The 20,439-nt window shown below is 45.6% G+C and overlaps 1 protein-coding gene across 1 annotated transcript; it reads left to right on the top strand.

The window, feature by feature from the left end:
* Positions 1 to 313: 313 nt before the first annotated feature.
* Positions 314 to 12,133, top strand: calm1b (calmodulin 1b). Its single transcript, XM_071478677.1, has 6 exons — positions 314 to 445; positions 5,359 to 5,389; positions 6,271 to 6,414; positions 9,755 to 9,861; positions 10,155 to 10,290; positions 11,054 to 12,133. The coding sequence occupies exons 1-6, from the start codon at positions 443 to 445 to the stop codon at positions 11,080 to 11,082; spliced, it is 450 nt and encodes a 149-aa protein (XP_071334778.1). The 5' UTR covers positions 314 to 442; the 3' UTR covers positions 11,083 to 12,133.
* Positions 12,134 to 20,439: the final 8,306 nt, after the last annotated feature.

Here is a 20,439-nt window from a genome sequence, read left to right as displayed (position 1 = left end):
AAGAGATTTGATCCCCAGGTCTGTTGAGTGTTTTTATATAGCCTATCCATTGCTAAAGTGATATTCTATAGGTAACAGTCTTAATGCACATCCTGGCTCATATGATCCTCCAAAGATGGATATATCTATAATTTACTGACTGTCCACTGCATCTCCAGTCATGCAGTTCAGTATGAGTGGAAGGATGCTCTCCGTGCACTGCAGGCGTTTCAGCCCCGGTGATTGGCATGTCTTCTGCTGGAGGCCCGAGCTGCTGCAACAGCCCTGAATTGAAATAAGGAAGTGAGTGATCAGTGCTAGTGCGGCGGAGGGATACACAGGCAATCCCCATTCTGGCCACGGCCGATATACACACTCCTAACCCGCCAGTGGAGCTCCATCTAAGGGACGACCACACTCCTAGTCTGCCTCCACAGACCGACAAGCACACAACCCATCAGACATGGTATGTATTGTCATTCATTCTGTGTAGAAGGGAAACGCGTTTTTAATTGTACTAGAGCCTGGTTACTACAAGTGTAACCCCGGGGCGGTTTAATGCTTTTCCGTCCCCGTGCTCGCTGCTCACTCATTGATTGCTCTTACGAGCTGCTCGTATGTGGAGACGAGGACGGAAAACGCCCGCAAACCGCATTTTTTACGTGTTTTAGCGGGTGCTTGAGATAACATGAGGACCTATTATGATCTGGCTTTGTTCGCGTTTGTGTTATTTTGTCTGAAATGATGGTCACCTTCAAACCGGGAGCGTATTTCCCCCATAACTGCGCAATTCATACAGCATTATCGGCTGTTCGGCTATATCGGGTCAAGTAGCTGGTGAGCGGCTGCTCGGAGCAGATCGAGTTAATTCTTGGACTAGATGTGGTGGTATCGGAATAACTAGCAAGCTATTCTGGGTTATTACAGCGTAATTCAGTTAAGGGTACGTTTTTACAATCCGTCTTAGGAGCGCAGGCACGTTGGGAAGCCCTGCCTACAGATATTAGAGACGCAGGAGAGCCGCACGCTGACATTTTCCCGACACAGCCGACATGTTTCTGCCCGTATGTCGGGACGGAGATATTCAGGTTTCCCTCCCTGTGCCCGGCGTGAACACGGCGTGAACACGGTGAATGGCGCTGCCCCTCGTCAGGAGGGAAACGAGCTTGGTTTCCCTTTTTCTAGGTTGCACCACCGAGCTGCCGGTGGAGCCGCGCCATGATGGGGGATTGGCACAACTGGATCTCGTCAGTGTTCCGCAACGGAAACTGACCATATCCTGTAATTACAGGGATATACTGTAACTGTCTGCAAGGGCTGCACAAAAAAAAAAAAAAAAAAAAAAAAAAAAAAGCGACATGAGGCGCAGTTCCGCCTTTACTGCGGGGTTTATCTCAGGCTGTGTTATCTATTTGTGCTATGTGGCTGATTTGGTTGCCTCTTTGCAAATTTTCGATGTTATGCAAATGTGGCAACCGTGTGAGTTGTCCAAGAAGCTCTTTCTGAAAAACATCAACAGCTGTGAAGTTTAGTTTACGTTTTCCAAACCAGTGTAACGCCACATATCCTGAGATATAAATATTACAGGACTGCCATGCTGCTCTCCAGCTTATACATTTTTAAAGTTGATGTATTATTCTGTAGCAACTTAAAGTCTGTGAAACCACTAGGTTTCACTAGGCCTCAGTGACTTGCAGAATATATTAACATACACATTACCACCAGATTATAACCAGTTTCACCAGATGTTGGAGCCACGCATCTACGTGCACTTTGACATCTGCAGGCAGCTAATCCAGCAGAGCCCCTCCACCTGCTACGTCACACAAGGAGAAGTTACCAAGTGTGGATGTGGATGGAAAAGAGGCCTTCAAGCTAATCCATTGATTATCCATCTTGATAGATCACTGACGGCCTGAGGGACTCGAGAAGCTGTACATCTCTTTCCCCTCCTCTGCTGTGATCAAATATCCCATATATGGTATCGAGCTGCGATGCAGTTTCACGTTGCAACGCGGCGCGGTAATCGGAGTGTAAAGTGGAATTGTTATGGAGTTAGCCTGCGTATCAGCATCCCTGAAAAGTTTAATCCACAGGCGTAAGCCCCTTGTCTGCATCAATACGCCCATTGAAGTGGAAACAGCCTCCCCCATTGAGGTGGAAGTATCGAATAAGTAGCTGGACCATGCTAAGGCCCTATCCTATTCCTGTTACGCTCTTGTTTGCTGATGCATGTTTAGTAACTTGAAGGACATCTGATCCGCTGCAGTGAATAATTTATATGCTTGGCGGCAACACCTAGCCATGTTCCATGTCCCGAGTGTCTAGGAGCAGTAAAGTGCTCTCTGTGGTGCGGAGGAGTACCCAGCCACCTACCACCATCAGGCCATATGGTGGACCGGCCTTGTCTGCAGGGTGCAGGGAGGCTGGTGTTGTTTACAGCCATCCTCTCTCCCTCCTCCCCTCCAGACACAGCCCGGGCTCGAGGCCTCGCTGCCTTTTGTTCAGCCTCAAAGGGGAGAGGCGTTCGGCGCTTTGTGGAGCTCAGTGCTCCTATAGAAAGAGAGTGTGTGTGTCACACTGACGCTTTATGTCTGTGCTTGTGTCATGGTGAATGGAAGTGTGTATGAGAGTGTGTGTGTCATACCCATCTGTCAGAGTGACAGCTGGGTTTTGCGCCTTTCACTTGGTGAATATAGAGAAGCTACTTCAGGAAGTGCCTGGGCACCTTGCTGTGACAGACTGGCAACTCGAAAAACCTGGAAAGTGTTGATGATGCTAATGAAGAAGATAATAATTGCACCATTTTGCATCCCCTGTCAAATTAAGTGTAGCATGAACAGGGAAGGATGCAGTGTGATATGGCATCAAGTGAGAGTAAAAGATATTCCTCCCTGGCCTAGTGAACTGCCCCCTGCCTCTCACAGTCCTGTTTGGAGCGCATTGCTGAGGCCGGCTGCCCGGGCAACAGCAGGAGTGGTTGATCGACGCAGGCCAACAGACTACTGCCAGCAGAGCACCACGATCCTCAAAAACACACGCACACACACGCTCGCTATCCTCTACAAGCTGTTATTAAGAGTGGAAGCCTGGCAGTGAACAATCCTGTCCATAAGACACCGTGGATGGTGAATCACAGGGAGTTTCCTCTGAACAGTATGCCACATAATGAGAGAGAAAAGAGACACATAGAGGGAAAGGTCTTCAGGAGGAGGAGTTGGTATTGGCCGAGGTCCAAGTGCCAGGGGAAAAAAGGAAGAACAAGGCAAAAAGGAAGGGATGGGCCGGTAGTGGGCCTGGTGGTGCAGCAACATTGTGAGTCCCCAGCAGCTTGGGCTGAAGCCAGGGGAGGATCCATAGCACTGAGTCACCACACCCCACACCCAGTCCACTTAGAGAGACAGTGGGGGACAGAAAGAGACAGCACAGATACAACAGGAGCGACACAGCATGACAAAACAGGGTGACTAAGGACAGAGAGAGGAAGGGAGTCAGAGAGTGCGAGAAATTGACATGAGGACAGAGCATAAGACATGAAAGGAACAGTGGAAGATGGTGTCAGAAAATGAACAAAATGAGAGTGAAAATATTGGTCAAGCTGGGTGGCACGTTAGTGCTGGTGAGGCTGTTTTTGTCTCTTGACATTTCCCTCCCTCACAAATGGAAATGGAGACAGGAAGAGAGTGAAGGGAAGGAGAAGAAAAGCGAGAGCTGTTGTGTGCGGAGCAGGTTATTGAATCATGTCAGCTAATCGTATGAGCGCCGCTGAAGTTATCCATGAACCCCCTCACTGGCTGGATCGATCCGTCCTGCTGCTGCTGAGGAGAGTCCTTTCTGTCTTTTGACGAGTTAAAGGTCAGCTCCAAGTTTGTCATGCGGTGATCTGCGAGATCTTATCCAGTCCAACCGAATCTAGCCATTAGGCAACAAAACTGAATTTACCGACTTCAATTACAAAATGAAAAAATACCCTCACCTCGAAAAAGAAGCTCAGGTTTCCACAGCCATGCAATGTGAGGATGACTCTTGTTTTGTACAAACACATAAACACACACACGGGCGGGAGGAATTTGCTTTGAGGCAGGACTAATTCACAGGAAACATGGGGATGGAAAGTATTGGTGTTGAGGAAGAATGCCATTAAGAGAGAGACTGTGTGTGTGTGTGTGTGTGTGTGTGTGTGTGTGCTGCATGTACATTAGTGTGTGAGTACATGTGCACATCTGTGACCACTCACGTTTTGTGTGTTCCTCCTTTGTTGCCAAGCACAATGATGTCAGAGTGGTCTGCTAACAATGATAATAAAACAAACTCCTTCTTTTTCTGAAGCAGGGATGAGGGAGGGTACCTGTGGGAGTTGTTTGCACCACAAGCTCTGTATTCACACTTTACTGCTGTGGGTGTTTGTTTGAAATCAGTGGTGCTGCTTTTACAAAGACGCTGGATCCATCTATGTAAAAACAGGGCCTGGCAGTGGATGCTCGCTTCCAAGCCATTTAAAGCATTCATGAGTCACTATCAGCCATTAAAGCGCCCTGGTTAGTGGAGGGAACAAGGTGGGAAGAGGGGGGGGGGGGGGGGGTAACCAACCCGCGCCAACCCAGCAGGCCTCTCTTCCTGTTGGTAGAGCCATGGAAAACACTCCCATGCTGATATGTCCTGAAACAACCCTGCCTAAACTCTTTCTCCCGGTCTGGAGACAGCACTTCATCCGTGTCATTACTCCATCTTGTTTCCCAGCAGTCCCTCTTATGAGGACCGCCATGGCATAGCCTACTTTTGTACAATCCCATGGAGCCACTCAGCAGCTGGCTTGACATCATGCAGTACCTTTGTAAAGATTGCTGTGTGTTAGCTTTAGCTCTAGCAGCCTATCAAACAAACACAACCTTTAAAAAGCATCTTGATAAGCCGCTGCTATCAGTGTGAGCCGAGTCTGATAACGGATTTTCAGCATCAGCATCAATTATATAGCAGTCAAAGTCAGACAGCAGTCAAGACTCCAATTGGCTTTAAATCATTAAAAGGACAGAATCAATTGGGCATGGTGAAATTCTGCTTTGAGAGGAAAATGCTGTTAAGATAGGGACAGTATTGAAACAAGTTCTCTGACTGTGGCTTGTGGTTAATTTGAGTTATCGTCATTGGTAAATCATGGCAGCGCCACCAGTAGATTCCAGTAGAGGCCTCTGGTGATGGCCTCGCACTGAGGCCAACAGACCCCTGAACACTGTGGCCAGTGTTAAGCTGTGTGGTGGTTGGTGGGTGGGGAGGCTGAGGAATGTAATGACGAAACAGTTTGGTATTGGGAATAATTGCCTTGTTGAGTAACTTGTTTGTTTGTAATTCTCTCCCTCCCCTCTCTTTTTCCAACCGCAGGCTGACCAACTAACAGAGGAGCAGATTGCAGGTAGGAACAGAGAGATTTTCTCCTCTTTATTTCCCCTTGCAACCAACTCCTGTCTTCACATATTTACTGGCGACGGGTAGATCAGTTCCATCCTTTAATATTCAATAAAGTTCCTCTTCCTATTTCTCATTAGCTGTCCTGGTTGCTTCCACATCATTTACAGAGAACATGACATGCAACAGAAAGTTGAAGGATCTGGCACCCACCCTCCCTTGGTAGATCATTAGCCTTTGAAAATGAACAGGAAGTAAGAGGAAGACGTATTTTACAGCATGTCATGAGTCAGGGCTCAAACGCACGAAGCTGCATGAATAGACAGTTTTCCAGGCAAACTCACAAGTACTTTCAGTCACTCAGACACCTTGATATTCTTGATAAATAATGTAGGCTCTGTACTAATACTGGAGGCTGCACAGTTTCTTCTTAGACAAACCCCCTCTGTGGCTAATTAGCTTGTGCTAATGCTCCAAGGGTAATGCTCGGTATTGCCCTCTCTTCCCTGGATGGGTTATCATGGCCTGTAGTTGCTGTTAAGAAAAACCTGATGCATACACACAAGTACTCACACTGAAATCTTGTGGCTTTTTTCAACTTCCAATTTTCTGCTTCGATCTTCGTCTTTTTTTTTTTTTTTTCTCACAGTAAGAGATAAGATCCCAGTGTGGTTTCAGAGCTCAGCACACTCAGCTTCAGTTGTGTTCAAGCTCATGTGGGCCAATTTACAGACGAGCATGAACCGAGTTAACTCAGCCCCTGTAGTCACATTGCTCACAAGAATCGATTGACCTTCCAGACCTGACTGCAGTGTCCTAGCCTAACCCATTTCTGTAACTGCACAGCAACAGTAACCTAACCTCTCACTCTTACCTCCGCCCCCGCAGAGTTCAAGGAGGCTTTCTCCTTATTCGACAAGGATGGTGACGGCACCATCACCACCAAAGAGCTTGGCACCGTCATGAGGTCGCTGGGCCAGAACCCCACAGAGGCCGAACTGCAGGACATGATCAATGAGGTGGACGCTGATGGTCAGTATACCCAGCTTGATTTAGCCATGATATTAACAGTTATTACTGATATACTAGTAATAAACAAGATCTCAGGTCATAATGAGATGCCAAGTAAGGAAATAGAGCTGATTCGTCCATCTCCTGATTGGTCCCAAATGATGAAGCTGAAAAAAATTTAGTGTCAGTGGTGGTTTACTTTACAAAGACATTGCTGGAACAATAAATATGAGTATGTGTTTCTCACTGTGAACTTCATCTAAGTATCTTGTATCTTGAAAATTATGTTTCCAGTTCATAATTTCAGCTGAATCCAAAGTGCTATAGTACAAACTGAGGTGTATCCGTTCTTCTCCCTTTTGGGAGATTATAACCATTATTTGGAGTTAACGTTTCATTACATGACCTCTGTTACAAATGGATAAGGGATTATATAGAGCATCCATTACTGCCCCATTTCGAGACACATCAGTAGCGTTGTTGCCCACCTCCCTCCCCTTCTCTGCCAACTGTCAACCAACTGTCCGAGCCAACTGTCCGGCCAGCTTTATTTTCAGATGACATGTCACTCTGTGTCAGCACTTGAGTCACTGTGTGTCCATCATAGTTGACATTGTAAGAGTAATGAATGTGCAGGAGGTGCTTACAGTGCTGGTGAGAAGGCTAAGTGTCAAAAGACAGTGTCCCACGCTCCTGTGTTTACGACCTCTTCATCCTGCACTGCAGCGTCTCCCAAAGGCTCTGTGACTGAAAGCAGAGAGAGGGGAGTCCGAGAAGTTCAGCTTAGTGGCTCCCAAGCTGGCCGTCCTTGTGCAGTAGAGTCGAGGATGTTCGCTGTCAGTGGGGCCTTTACCCCAGTGGTGCTCTGTCAGCTTATAGGATTTCGTAAAATGGGACCACATTGATCAGGAGAAATCAATTGCACCGCGGCTTGGCTGCCCCTTTATTGAAACGTCCTCCCATCATCCTCAGCACCCTCCCCCTCCCCTTCCCCCTTCGGTTACACCCAGGAGCAAGCACACACACACACACACACACACACACACACACACACACACACACACACAGCACTAACATCCCCTTGTTCTGCCTCTGCCTCCCTTGGCTGATGCAATCTAGGTCAGACAGCAATGAAGCTAGTAATGGAAAATAAAAGTGGTTACATAAGGCCTCTCTGCGCTTTGCACATCCCGTACCCACATCGGCAGCCATTGGATGTCAGCTGGCCCATTGAAAATCAGCTTTATTTACCAAACAAGGATGCTGTGGTAAAGAATGACAATGAATGGAGGAGAGGATGGAGGGCTTTAGCTGGACACAGCTGTAGAAAGAAACAGTCTCTTGGCTATTTGGTTGTAAAAGCCAAGCCGCTATTTATGAAGAGTGTGGTTTAGAGTAAGACATGGAATCTGGAAGCTGCTGTTTATCTTACAGCCACACACATCGGGAATCAAACACGCCTACTTAAAATGACACAGGGCTTCAGCGTTAGACCTTAATGAGTTGAAATATGCAAAAGAGACGTTTGAGACAAGATTAAAGAATTATATGGATTAAATAACTGCATGACAAAAATACTAGCTTGGGTCCCGACACATCACTCATCATCATTACGCAATCCCACCCCTCTTTCTTATCTCAGGGATGGAAGTTGGCTTTATGATGCAGGAAAAACGATGACCACACACACAAGTGCACTGAGATTCCTCAGCCTTCTATAGTTTGCGTCAGCACCTCTTATGTGTAATCGCACCATCTCCCACTCGGTTCACTCCTTATATTCTCTCCTCTTCACATCTCCCTCTCTTCCACCCACTTCCTCCCTCCCTTTCTCTTTTTCTCTCTCTTTCCCTCCCACCGTTTTTTTCCTCTCTTCCCACCTGCCTCCCTATCTCCATTCTTCCTTGCTTCCATCCCTTCCTTCATCCCTCCTTCCTCCAGCTGGCCCGAGGTGCAGGTGAACAGATATCACTCAATGGCTGCCTTGCTTCTCTCTTCTCCAGAGCTGGAACCCCCTCCTATCCCTCTTCAGCCTCCCTTCCAACCCCCCAGTGGCAGCATGTGCTCCCTCGGTGCTGCTGGCTGTCTCTCTGTGTTAGATAACAGGTCCTTAGATTGTTACCCCGGGTCATGAGTTCACCATCTGCCCCATCACATTACTGTATCCCTTTTTGTTCCACACTCACACATGCATTCCCTTATTCTCTCTCTGTCTCGCTCTCTGAGGCGTGCTCCACCACTGGTTAATCTGCGTACAAACCCCCCCCCCCCAAATCCGCCCCACCCCAGGGCTAATCCTCCTGGGTACTTTGCCCTCAGCGTCTCTGACCTTCACTTCAGCGTCCTCACAAATGTCTGTTTTTTCCTTGTGTCAATTCTCTATGATAACACACCTCCACACTCCTACGTTCTTACATCTACATAAAGCAGGACTTACCACCAGCACCATTCGATTTACCACCAGCCCTCCCATCCTCTCTGCTGTTGCTGCAGTTGGTGAGCTCCTGAGCTCCTCATAGATCCTTCCCCTGTCAAGAGGGTCTGATCCCCTGGTAATCCTGTCTTGACAACAGCAGCATGGATATTGATCCTATTGCACGCAAACATGAGCCACCAGTGGTTGGTGGTGTATGTGGTGTTACCTATTGCACGACCCAAAAACACATTCAAACACTGCCGGATATTTGACAAGGAAAAAGGACAAAAAAAAGAATGAATCTAAGATGGATAAATGGTGAAAGAAGGGATGGAGCATCTGGGCTGAAGCCCCACCCACCCCTACCCCTCCAGCCTCGGTTTCTGACAGGGGGCACCAGGAGAGAAGAGCCTTTGATTTATCCAGGCTCCTTGAAGGCTAAGCTGCACAGTGTACTGTACATCTACATTATGGATGACTGGCCATGGGTTGCCCCCCGCCCCCCATCCCTTGCAATGCTGCTGTGCTGTGTATTACATACGCAACCTCCTCCTGGGGCTTCCCTGAGGAAGAAAGGGAAACACACACAAACACACAGAGTCCCTCACACACATACACCCCCCCCCCCCTCTCTCAGCTTGCAGTAGCTGTGTTTATCACAGGAAGGAGGGTGTAAACTAAAATGATTTTAGGGCTGCTGTGGTTACTCACGCCCCAAGCCGCACCGTCACTGGAGAGAGGTTATGCCTCACAGAATAATGTACACGCTACTGTTATACAGAGAGGAAAAAAAAAAGAGGACTGGAGCACTAAATGAATATTTCAGTCGGGTGCTCTTCATCAGCTAAATGCTGGGTCAAATTATCTCTACTTATCTGAATTTGCTTTTAAGTAATTGGAATTTTTTTTGCTGATTAAATGTGCCTCATTGATCACCCATTCCAGGTAATGGAACCATTGACTTCCCGGAGTTTCTGACTATGATGGCCAGAAAAATGAAGGACACAGACAGCGAGGAGGAGATCCGTGAGGCTTTCCGGGTATTTGACAAGGTAAATGAGGTTTCAAGTGCATAATGAGATTGTAGAACAGTTTCTATGCTTGGCAAGCTGATGTTTTAATTTTACTTGAATATTAAAATTTTTCCGTGGGGGACAAGAAGACTTGCTTGCAGCTATATCACCTGTTAAGCTTTTTAAGTAAGACTGGAAGTAAACTAAGTTCCTGCACATGGAAAAAACAAAACAAAATGTACTGCTTGTTTTAACACCTGCCACAGCAGTTGTCAGCCTGTGGGGATTTCTTTTTACAATGTTTCACACATGTGATCCCATGCTGCATCCAGGACGGAAATGGCTACATCAGCGCCGCAGAGCTCCGTCACGTCATGACGAACCTGGGAGAGAAGCTAACGGACGAGGAGGTGGACGAGATGATCAGAGAAGCAGACATTGATGGAGATGGACAGGTCAACTACGAAGGTAAAGGAATAAAATAAGATGCCATAAAGGAAGCAGATACAAAAATGTCATGGTGCACAAATAGCTTTAGTTTCTAGGCCATGGTGCAAGTTTTTTATTAAACAGGGGGACCAGAGCACTTCATTTTCCAAGCTGTGTATTTCTCTGAGGGCGGCTGCAAGATAAGCCAGCCACACGTAATATTAGTTATTAGATAGGAGCTATAGATGGAGCCTGCTGAAACAGAGATGGGAGAAAGTCATCCGTCTGAATTATCATCAGTGTGCCAGGAGCCTTTTTTTTCTCCTTCTCCCATCCCCCTACTGTCGCTCCCTTGGCACATTACACGAGAGACTGCGCTCATTTTCTAGAAGGCTGTTGATATATTATGAACAGTCCATAAGTCTTGGCTGAAAAGTGTCCTACTTCTACACCGTCAGTGTACCACAGAGAGAATATGTGCTCCAAGTCTCCCTTGATCTGTTTTTTTTATTTTATGTGCGTGCTTTGTCATCACGTTGCTCTAAAACGGTAAGCACAATGCAGGAGCTTTTTAATCAATTGGGTTTAATGAGATGAACATGGAAGCCGTTTGGAAAGGGGACACTAATTAGGATGTGTGTTCTGAACCTGCTCAAGTTGATTAAAAAATTAATAAAGCATTTAACAATTTAGCAGGTGACTGCTCTCACTGGCAACAGGCTGTGCCAAAGCCTTAAACCTCACGTCCTTATTGTCCTCTCTCTCTCCCTCCTTCCCTCTCTCTCTCCCTCTCTCTCTGCAGAGTTTGTACAGATGATGACTGCGAAGTGAAGCTTGCCCGCCCTGTCCTGTCCCCTCTTAGAAGAAAAAAAAAAGGAAAAAAAAAAAATCAAAATGTTTTACTTACCTCTTGGAAAAATGTTCATTTATTCATACTGTTTCTGTATAGAAAATAATTGAATGTTGAAATAAAATATCCTTCTGTCCACACAGGAAAAATATAAAAATATACAAAAAATATCTGCATGAAAATGATGGTTAGTGATCCTGTCCCCCTCCCCCCGGAGATCAGTTTAGCATCAGTACTTAACAAGTAAAAATAATAACAACAAACCCTGTAACTACTACCTTCAGACTAAAGCAAAAGCATTTGGCGAACTCCTTCCAGTTCCATTTGCTAGTGGTAAATGTCTGGGCTGGCCATCTCTTCTTTCTCTCTCTGTTTTCTGTTCTTCATGCATGCAGCTTGAGACCGGAGCACTAACCCCCCTGCCCCCCCATCCCTCCTCCGGGCTACCAGAGCGTGCTGATTCCACTATAAGCTGTCCTCTTGTTGGTTTGGTACAGTTTTTTTGTATTTGGAGAGGAACCCTGTACTGTTAACATGAGAGAATATACCAGGTTCTAACTCAAGCGTTAAAGTGGAATGGGACTTAATTGTATGCTAGATAAAAAGTGAAAAAAACAATGTACAAAAAATACATTTTCAAATGTTTGGCATGTTATTTTGTTTTTGTTATGTTATTTGGACGGCCATCTTAGTAGTTGTGCGTCCTGCCCTTTTAAAAGGAGGGGGGACTTAAAGAGTCTTACGGTGAGCTTTCTTTTTTTTTCATTTTCTTTTAATTTCTTTCGCTGAGATGGAGTGTCTGTCCTCTTTTCTTGCAAGAGAGAATCACTGGCCTTCACTTTTCTTTTTCTTCTTCTGTTTCTCGACTCAGACAAGAGCATTAGTGAGGGGTGTGCTGTGTTCGCAGCGCATGCTGTCAGGAGTGTCAGCGCACCAGTTTTCGCGACTGTTCGTCTGAGTTCAGTTTACATTCATTCCAAGTTGTACATGCTAGTCTTTATTTTTTTTTCAAATAAAAGACCATGAACTTTATCATGTCTTATGTCATTTTTCTTGTTGCTTGATTGTGAAAATAATCTATAAAGACAGCATAACAAGTCTGTATGTTGTTTACCGACGAGACAAATGTGTCAACAATAAATGATTATAAGCATCGTTCTCCTCATGTGCGGTGTCATTGGGTGATGTTGAGCAGAGGCAGGATGCACAGTGTGTGATACTGTGGCCCATTACATGGCTGTGAGGTGGTGGAGAGAGTGAGCTGCCCACAGGGGAGGGAGAGGCAGCAGAGAGTGTTTGCTCTCGCGCTCAGCCGTGGATATACATACACAATTATGACGCCTCTCCTCTCTCTCAAGACACAGCTGGTTGCTAGGCAACAGCAGCATGCTGTAACTGGGATGATGGGGGTTTTTGAAAAGGCAAGTGGGAGTTTGAATAAACCCTCCTGCTTCTGCCAATGACTCCATGTTGGCTTGTCCTAGTAAGGCAAACCAGGCCACAACACTTACTGCGGTGTGCACTTTTTAAACAGCACACACACACACACACACACACAGAGAGTACAGGACAGACAGGCAGGAAGGTCTCTGCTGGCCTCCAGCAGCATACTACCTAAATGTCTAAAAAGTCAAGTTAGCACGGAGCTGTTTGGAGAGTAATTTGACCATGTTTGGAAAGGAGCAAAGATAGACTGAGACAGATTTCCACCCACCTACACATTTACTAGGCAAGATAAAGCAAGAAACCAGCACTGCCCTTAATTATACACCTATACATAGGCACACACACACCTTATTCCTTTTACGCAGATATGGGGCATGGTTCTACTTTCAAGAGGAAAACCACAGAACATTCTTTACATTCTTCATACACTATCTCTGTAGATCTGTTTTAAATTAGATGCCATTTAGCTACTGTGGAACGAGCCCTCCCCACATTAATCAGATAAACAGAGGCTGAATGAAGGAGAGGGCGAGTAACACAGAACAGGATGAGAAACCCCGCCCAACTACTGCCAGTAAGTATGTTTATCATCCCCTAATTACAGCCATGGTGTTTTATTTTTGAAGAAAACCAGGCAAACTAATGCACTGAGCCGTCCTTCCTCGCCCCTCCCTGCAGCACCAGACAAGCCAATAGGAACAGCAGTGAAGCTGATTGACAGTCGGGGCTGAAGCACTGCTCTTCTTGGTTACCTCACTTGGTCAGGTTTTCAAACCTTAAAATGTACATTTAAAGGAAAATGGCTGAAATTGTGAAAGTAGTGTTTTTGATGATTTTCATTTCAACAGTTTTCTAGGAGTTAATTTAGTTTTCATGATTGAATTTTTTTTAATTTTTTTTATTTTATTTCCAAATGAGCTTTTGTAAAAGGTTTACATTTTCCCTGTGACATGTTTATCTCATGCCATATATTGATATCATAATGTTACCTCTCATGACAGTGAAACAGTCTCAGTTTTGGTTCGAGAAAGCAACAAGACGTTTGCTTTTCACTCAGTTTGCTCTGCTCTTCATTTTGATGCCATGTAGGCCCAATGATTCAAGCCCATACTAGCTAGCTAGCTGGCTTGGTAGGTAGCATGTGCAGCCTTGTCAAATGAAATGAAAGCTATCAATAAATTGTGAAATAATTTAATAAATTAGTAAAATCAGTTGATTACTTATCGAGTCATACTGTTTATTTGCAGCTAGTTGGGTTGTTTTAGAATTTCTCCTTCACTGTTGCTGCTCACGCTAACAGGAAGTAGCTAAATCTGATAGCAGCGATTGAGCCTTGCTAATCAAAGCCACTGGCATTTGATTGGCTCAAAGGTGAGGGAGAGGTCACTGGTGACAGCACAGTCATAAAAAGTGAAACGAGAGGAGTCATTTAGAAGAGCTGTCGCCGGAATACCACCTCCCTTCAGAGAAATGTTGATTAGAGAATAAAAATGAATGAAAACAAGGATGATGAAATGAAATTACCTTGAGCTTCTTGAGCTCACGTTTCACTTTATTAATATTTATGAACAGAAATCAATTTATGTTGGAGGTCTGGAGCAGCAGTGAATGGTGGGAAAAAAGCCAGTTTGCTGTCTGAATGACTGAAATTCACAGATGTTAGGAACAGTCTGCAGATCAGTTTTCCTACCACATCATTTATTTCTAACACTTCGAACTCTACGATTACAGCCTTAAACTTTGTACACACTCTGACAGGCATGCAGTACATGTGTCAGACAAACACAACAGGTAAGACACCAGAGGGCAAAACCCACTGGGATAAGCGCCCACTGGTGTGTTTGTGCTACCGCTCTAAGTGCCAGCCACCCAATGAGGCACAACTAAACACCCACTGTCAACCAATCCCTGGCAGGAAAGGGTGTGGTTATGGCTCTGGGGCTGCTGGTTGTCTGGAAAAGGCGTCCCCTCCTCTCAGGGGAGGAAGGGACACCTGAGCACCCTGGGGGTTAAATTAAGAACATCAATATTTCACGTGTAAATGAAGCAGCACACTGCAGAGGCAGTAATGCGAGAAGGATTGACCGGGCAGAGGTATCACGTATCAGCGCTCCTGGAAAGAACAGGCACACTTATGAGACAGGCCTGTGACATACAGCAGGAGTGTGCACATCTATGAGAGGCTGTGTATCCTGTGTATCCTGTGTGTGTGTGTGTGTGGGCGGGCAGGTGCAGACAGAGCATGTGTTTGGTGACATGGATCCCTGTTTGTTGGTGTAGTGTCCAGCTGTATTAGCAAGTTAAGGAAGTGGATCAGCTTCTGGCACTTTCTACCATGCACACACACACACACAGTCGTACTAGAGGTCCATTAGCACCAGCCTAATGTGTTTGTTTTGGATGTTGTCATATTGAGCTAAACAAGCATATTTTTCTTGCTGGTGGCTGTAAAGATGGCGTCATTTTAAAGCAATGGACCAGTTCCCCTAAAGATAAAGGTACAGAGTCAGAAACACTGTGGTAAAGAACAGCACAGATGACCTTTTATAACAGGTGATCTTCACACTTTCACACTCACGCTGTGCACGCACACACACTTGAACACACACATAATCTACTTGAAAACTTCTCCATCTTCTGTGCTTGTATAGACCTCATCTGCGGCTACACGAGAACTTTTCTCCCACTTCATTACTATATTTTACTTTTCCCTTTAAAGCTGCCCTTTCTTATTCTTTATCTTTTCTGTATTATTCATGCCAAAAAACCAGAGACACCTACAGTAATTAGCTTGTATGGATTTAGCCATAATGTTTTTGCAGCCTCACTGCTTATTATGGGCCTTGGAGGGTCGTTTTCACCGTGTTGTGTTAATGACGACTGTAGAGGTGGTAGAGCAAAGCACCGCAGGGGGTTTTGGCTGTTCTTGCTCCTCATACTCTGCAATGCAGTGCCCCCCCCACACACTCCTCACCATCCCAGCAAACCCAGCTAAGCTCCCCTCTAAATCAGTCCCGGTGCCTTTTCAATTACTGGGAGCAGCGTGGGTCTCTCACTAACTCTTCCTCTCAACCCTCTAATAGCCCCATCTCTCACTTTTTTTATCCTCCTCACTCTGTCATTCCCTCCGTCTTGATTTCTCACTCTGTCTCCCTCTCTTGTCCTCTCCCTCTCTCTTTCCCCCTCATTTACCTTGCTCTCTCATCTCTGCCTGCTCCATTTGTCTTACAGTGCATTTTCATTTTTATGGACTCCAATCACTCTTCTAGATTTTTTTTTTCTTTTCTTTCGCCTCCAGCCAGCCCCCTTTACGGTGCGTCAGTGTCACCGTCACCATCTTTGGGCTTTTCCTCATCGGTGCCAGGCCTCCCTCTATTTACCTAGAAGAATAGGCTCATCCATCTTTGATTGTTGTGAAATATTACGGCAGTGTCACGACAACCAAGCCTCGCTGAACCTCATGCAATATTCAGAGGTGATGATATAAGATTCCTGCTAATGAAAAAAACAGCAGGCAATACAAACAGCCCTTTAATAACGGCCCGGCAGAACAGCGTGCTCCCTATTGAGCTTCAGGAGCGCAGTCGATTTGTTGTGGCCAAAGGCTGAGAGACAACGTACATCAACGCTGGGGCCCTGGGGTGAAGGCACCAGCACCCATGAGCCTGTTGGCTACATGGGGCCCACTTGCACCATAGGTCTTATCTACATAATAGCCACCATTATCAGCATCGTAGAAACCTGTAGCATGTAAATCCACCTGTTGTGCAAACCCTCCCTTTGCAATATATGTTGTACAGGCAGGGACAGGAGACAAAGTGATGGTGAGAGGGCCAGTGGAGCTTTCATTTCCCCCACCTGCGCTCTGGATGTCCACTACCTTATGATGCACACACAACACATTTAAAAGCAGAACAAATGCACACACACGCATCAAGCAAATACACCCACTCACATGTATGCACACACACTCCTCATACACACATGAGCAGAGGGGGAGGGGGACCGGAGTGGCAGTGGATTGCATCATCAGCTCTTATAACAGGGATAAAACCCCCCGGACTGAAAAAAAAAAAAAAAAACAGAAAAATCACAATCCAAAGAGACAGGATGCAGAAGAGGGGGGAGGGGGGGGGGGGGGGTTAGAGGGATGGAAAGCGGAGAAGGAGGAGGGTGGTGTCAGGGAGAAAGCGCTGAGCTGGGATCCTCCTGCTAGGGATTTCCTCCCTCTGATGTATTTCCCCCCAGTTTTTTTTTTTTTTTTTACCGCAACGTAATCTTTCCTGGGCTCATTGTATATTCCCTGCCAATACTCAAACACGGCACACCGCTACCTTCACTTCAAACAGTGCTGCTGCTGCAGATCCACTGAGCCGTGTCCTGCCCCGTCCTGCCCCGTCTGCACTACAGCTCGCTGCCAAGCCCCTGCAGATTGGCACCAGCCTGACACTGGAGAGAGGGATGACGAGGTTGGGGGGGTAGATATGTGAAAGAGCAAGAAGGGGGTTGAAGGGGAGAAGAGGGGGGAGTGAAATGGGGGCCAGTCTTGCAGAGGCAATGCAGAGGCAATACGATGCAAATGCAACATAATGCAGTGGTACTGGGGGAGGCACTGCAGATGAGACAGGGCAAGGATGTCCAAGAGAAGGCTGTTACTCTGAGCCCCCATGGGCACGAGGGATGATAACTGTAATGCACCCTTGACCTTGATGGACGTATACTATGAATTACATATTAGTGCGCAATGGAAATGTGCAACAGTAGCTGCAAATGAAAGTGAGAATGACCAGAGCTTGTCCTCTTCAGTCCCAGACGAGAGGTATGTTTGAATCAAATCCAACTTCTTACCCCTCCCTCCTCTAAACACACACACACACACACACACACACACACACACACACACACACACACACACACACACACACACATCCGTCTACTCATGCACACACTCTCATAACAATCTAGAGACATGTGCCCATCTGTTCAATTATTCATCACCAATATACGCACCGTCTGAACAAGGCACAATTGGCTCAAATGTACCTTGACACAAAAGAGGTCATTACTGTGAACAGGCCGGGGTTTAGGTAACGCAGACACGGCAATCTGCGCTGACGCAGTTCGGAGTAATACAATTTTCAGAAGTAATCTTGTTTCAAGTCCTGTTACACTGCATACAGTACAACTCCGTTGCCTCCTCTCTCAGCGAACAAGTCTGGAGAATGTTCTCTTAAATGTTACTGTCCTCCTTTTCTGATTTAATAATTCAATAAAGCTAAACTTAAAATGGTCTGCGCTCTCTCAGGGCTGCCAGGAACAATTCAATTAGACAGACAACGTGTTGTGACAGCCTGGTTTATGCTTAGATCCCTTATTTGTTCGTCGTGTTTGTATAACCCCCTTAACCCCAGCCCCTTCTCTGTCTTCCTCTGCCTCCTCTCTTTCTGTCAGTTCTTCTTGCATTGACAGTACTTTTGAGTGTCAAGAAAGCTGAGGCAACTAGCCGACTCAGACTTTTTCTGTCCTGCTGTGACGGGCCGTGGGCCACATTTTGTGCTGTGGGGGTAAAAAGAAAAAAAAAAAAACCTGCTGTCAAGGGGTAGTTGGAAGAGACAGCGGGGAGAAATGTGATGGGAATGGAGCGGCTCTGCATTTGTATAATATTGTATGTGAAAGGTGCTGACAGGCGACAGTGTGGGAAGGGCAGAGCATTTGTTCCCAGGATGGGTCGGTCAGCCAACCGTCAGTGCTGGCTAATCCGGAGCTGTGTTGATTGACAGAGGGCCAACTGTCAGCAAATGAAAAAGCCTTGTTCTCAACACCACACCGAGGCTTTTCTGCACAACAGCATCGCCCTGCATGAATACAGGTCCACCTCAGGCCTGAAGCAGAAGTGGGGGGTGTCTATTTACAGGTTAAGACCTCCAATGGTCCTGTAAAGTAATCAATACTTCAGATAAAGTTGTAAATTATTAACAGAACTTATTAAATATGGGATAGTTTATTGATCCAGTCATAGAAACAAGCCTGGTAGGCCTCAAGACAATTATCTGCATTGTCAGTCAGGACTGACATATGCACAGTAAGTTAGCTGTGTAACAGAATCCAAAATAACAATGCTGTAATGCTGTCAGTCTTTAGTTTTTGTTAATTGTGAATCAACAACATCAATAAGAGTTCACAGCTGTGCAGATCTATGAGGCCGTACTGAGCTAAATGCTAACACAAAACACAAAGTTTGTTCTCTTTGTTACTATCCTACCACTGCAGGGAAACACAATTTCATACTTAAAAAGACATTAACTCTGGAAGATACTCACTTGATTTGATCAGCTCAGATTCAAGTCTCACATAAGCTCTAGACAAACTTTTGAATACCTTTTTGCACAGATGGAGGACTGTGGATTTTGTCTCTCATCATTTAAATTCAAAGTGCATTAGGAAGGTTCTTTTTTTAAATGACTGGGATATCAGCAGAAATGATTACAGCAATTAAAGTCTGTTTCAGTGTTTATATGGGCACCTGAGTAGTGTTTAATGACAGAGGTGCATCGTCAGGAAAGGCAAACCAGGCAAATATTTGGGGCCCCTAAGGGCAAAGAGGTCCCTGATGGGCCTTTAAATTGGCAGATTTTGCAATGATAACTATAAACTCCCCTTCAAACTCCCATAAATACACTACACAGTGCACTGCTGTGTCCTCAAAAGTAGGGCACCGGATGATGTGTGCTGTAGCTAGCATCTTAAAATTGCCTGCATGTGAGGCATTTAGGGGACATCTGTAAATTGTCGCATCTACGGATAGTCTGCGTGTGAGGCATTTAGGGAACATCTGTAAATTGTAGTGCCTACCGATGGTCTGCATGTAAGGTGTTCAAGGGACATCTATAAATTGTAGCATCTGTCAATAGTCTGCATGTCTCGGGGTTCTTTGATGGGATCCTTTGCCTGGGCCCCCAGAGTCTAGGAACCCTATTGTTTAAAGATAGACTTAAAAAATTATGAACTTATCCTGCGTACTGGATCACATTAGACTGTAGAGATGTGCCTGGTAAAGTGGTAACTGTGTGGTAGTATTTACACTGAACAAAAACATTTAAACATTTTAAAAGAAAAAAGTAGGTATAATATATGTCAAGAGAATAATTAGTGGTTAATTCAGCAAATCTAAATCTGATCTAAAGGGACAACACTGATCAAAATAAAAAGTCTTTGGAAAAGCAATAAGTTGTGTTATAGGAGTTTCTAAAATCTCAGATTCACTGTAAAGAGGAAAATTTGGATAGAAATGGAGAGTGTCACAGGAACCACATGGCTGCTTTGACCCTATGGTTGTCAAGGCAACTGATACCATGTTTCTCACAGATCTATATGAAAACACACACTTTCTTGATTGCTGTATCAAAATCAACCTGACACATCTTGAAAAACGAATTACATCATGTGTGCCACAGAGGAAAGGTGTTAAACTAAGGAAGTTGAACAAGCCCATTTATTTGCCTCCCTTGGCATAAAACTGTATGAAGACCTTATGCATATGAAAGCCAATGTGTGTCTGTACATGCAAACCGCAGAGACAAGGCTGGAAAGCAGCAGTGTCCTCTCTGCCGTGTCCACCCACACAGAGGCCTAGTCACCAGGTGGGCGGCTGGCAGTCCACTCTCATTGGCCAGCTGAGGCCGCCGGTCCACTGGAAACAGCAAGAGCACGGTTTTCCCAGCCAAAAGATGATTTCCATCTCCTCATCTCCCCACACAAACGTAGCCCACCCCTGCCGCAGTGATGAGCAGGGGCTGATTCAGAACAGAGAATTACCTTGATATAAATAGTTCTGCCATCATCACCCTCCTTTGATGAGCTTTCGCTGAGGATTTAAAGTGATGTTGGAGAAT

Source organism: Trachinotus anak, unplaced genomic scaffold (genome assembly GCF_046630095.1).
Source record: "Trachinotus anak isolate AG129_WGS33_773 ecotype Australia unplaced genomic scaffold, CSIRO_AGI_Tana_v1 ptg000005l, whole genome shotgun sequence".
NCBI classification, from domain to species: Eukaryota; Metazoa; Chordata; class Actinopteri; order Carangiformes; family Carangidae; genus Trachinotus; species Trachinotus anak.
The sequence above is the reverse complement of the archived record's forward strand: the minus strand, read 5'-3'. Positions and strand labels throughout refer to the sequence as shown.

Bases quoted from the DNA above. Each gene is read 5' to 3' on its own strand.
- calm1b (XM_071478677.1), top strand. The intron at 9,862-10,154 runs GTAAATGAGGTT...TGCTGCATCCAG, and splicing joins CTTTCCGGGTATTTGACAAG to GACGGAAATGGCTACATCAG. The intron at 10,291-11,053 runs GTAAAGGAATAA...CTCTCTCTGCAG, and splicing joins TGGACAGGTCAACTACGAAG to AGTTTGTACAGATGATGACT.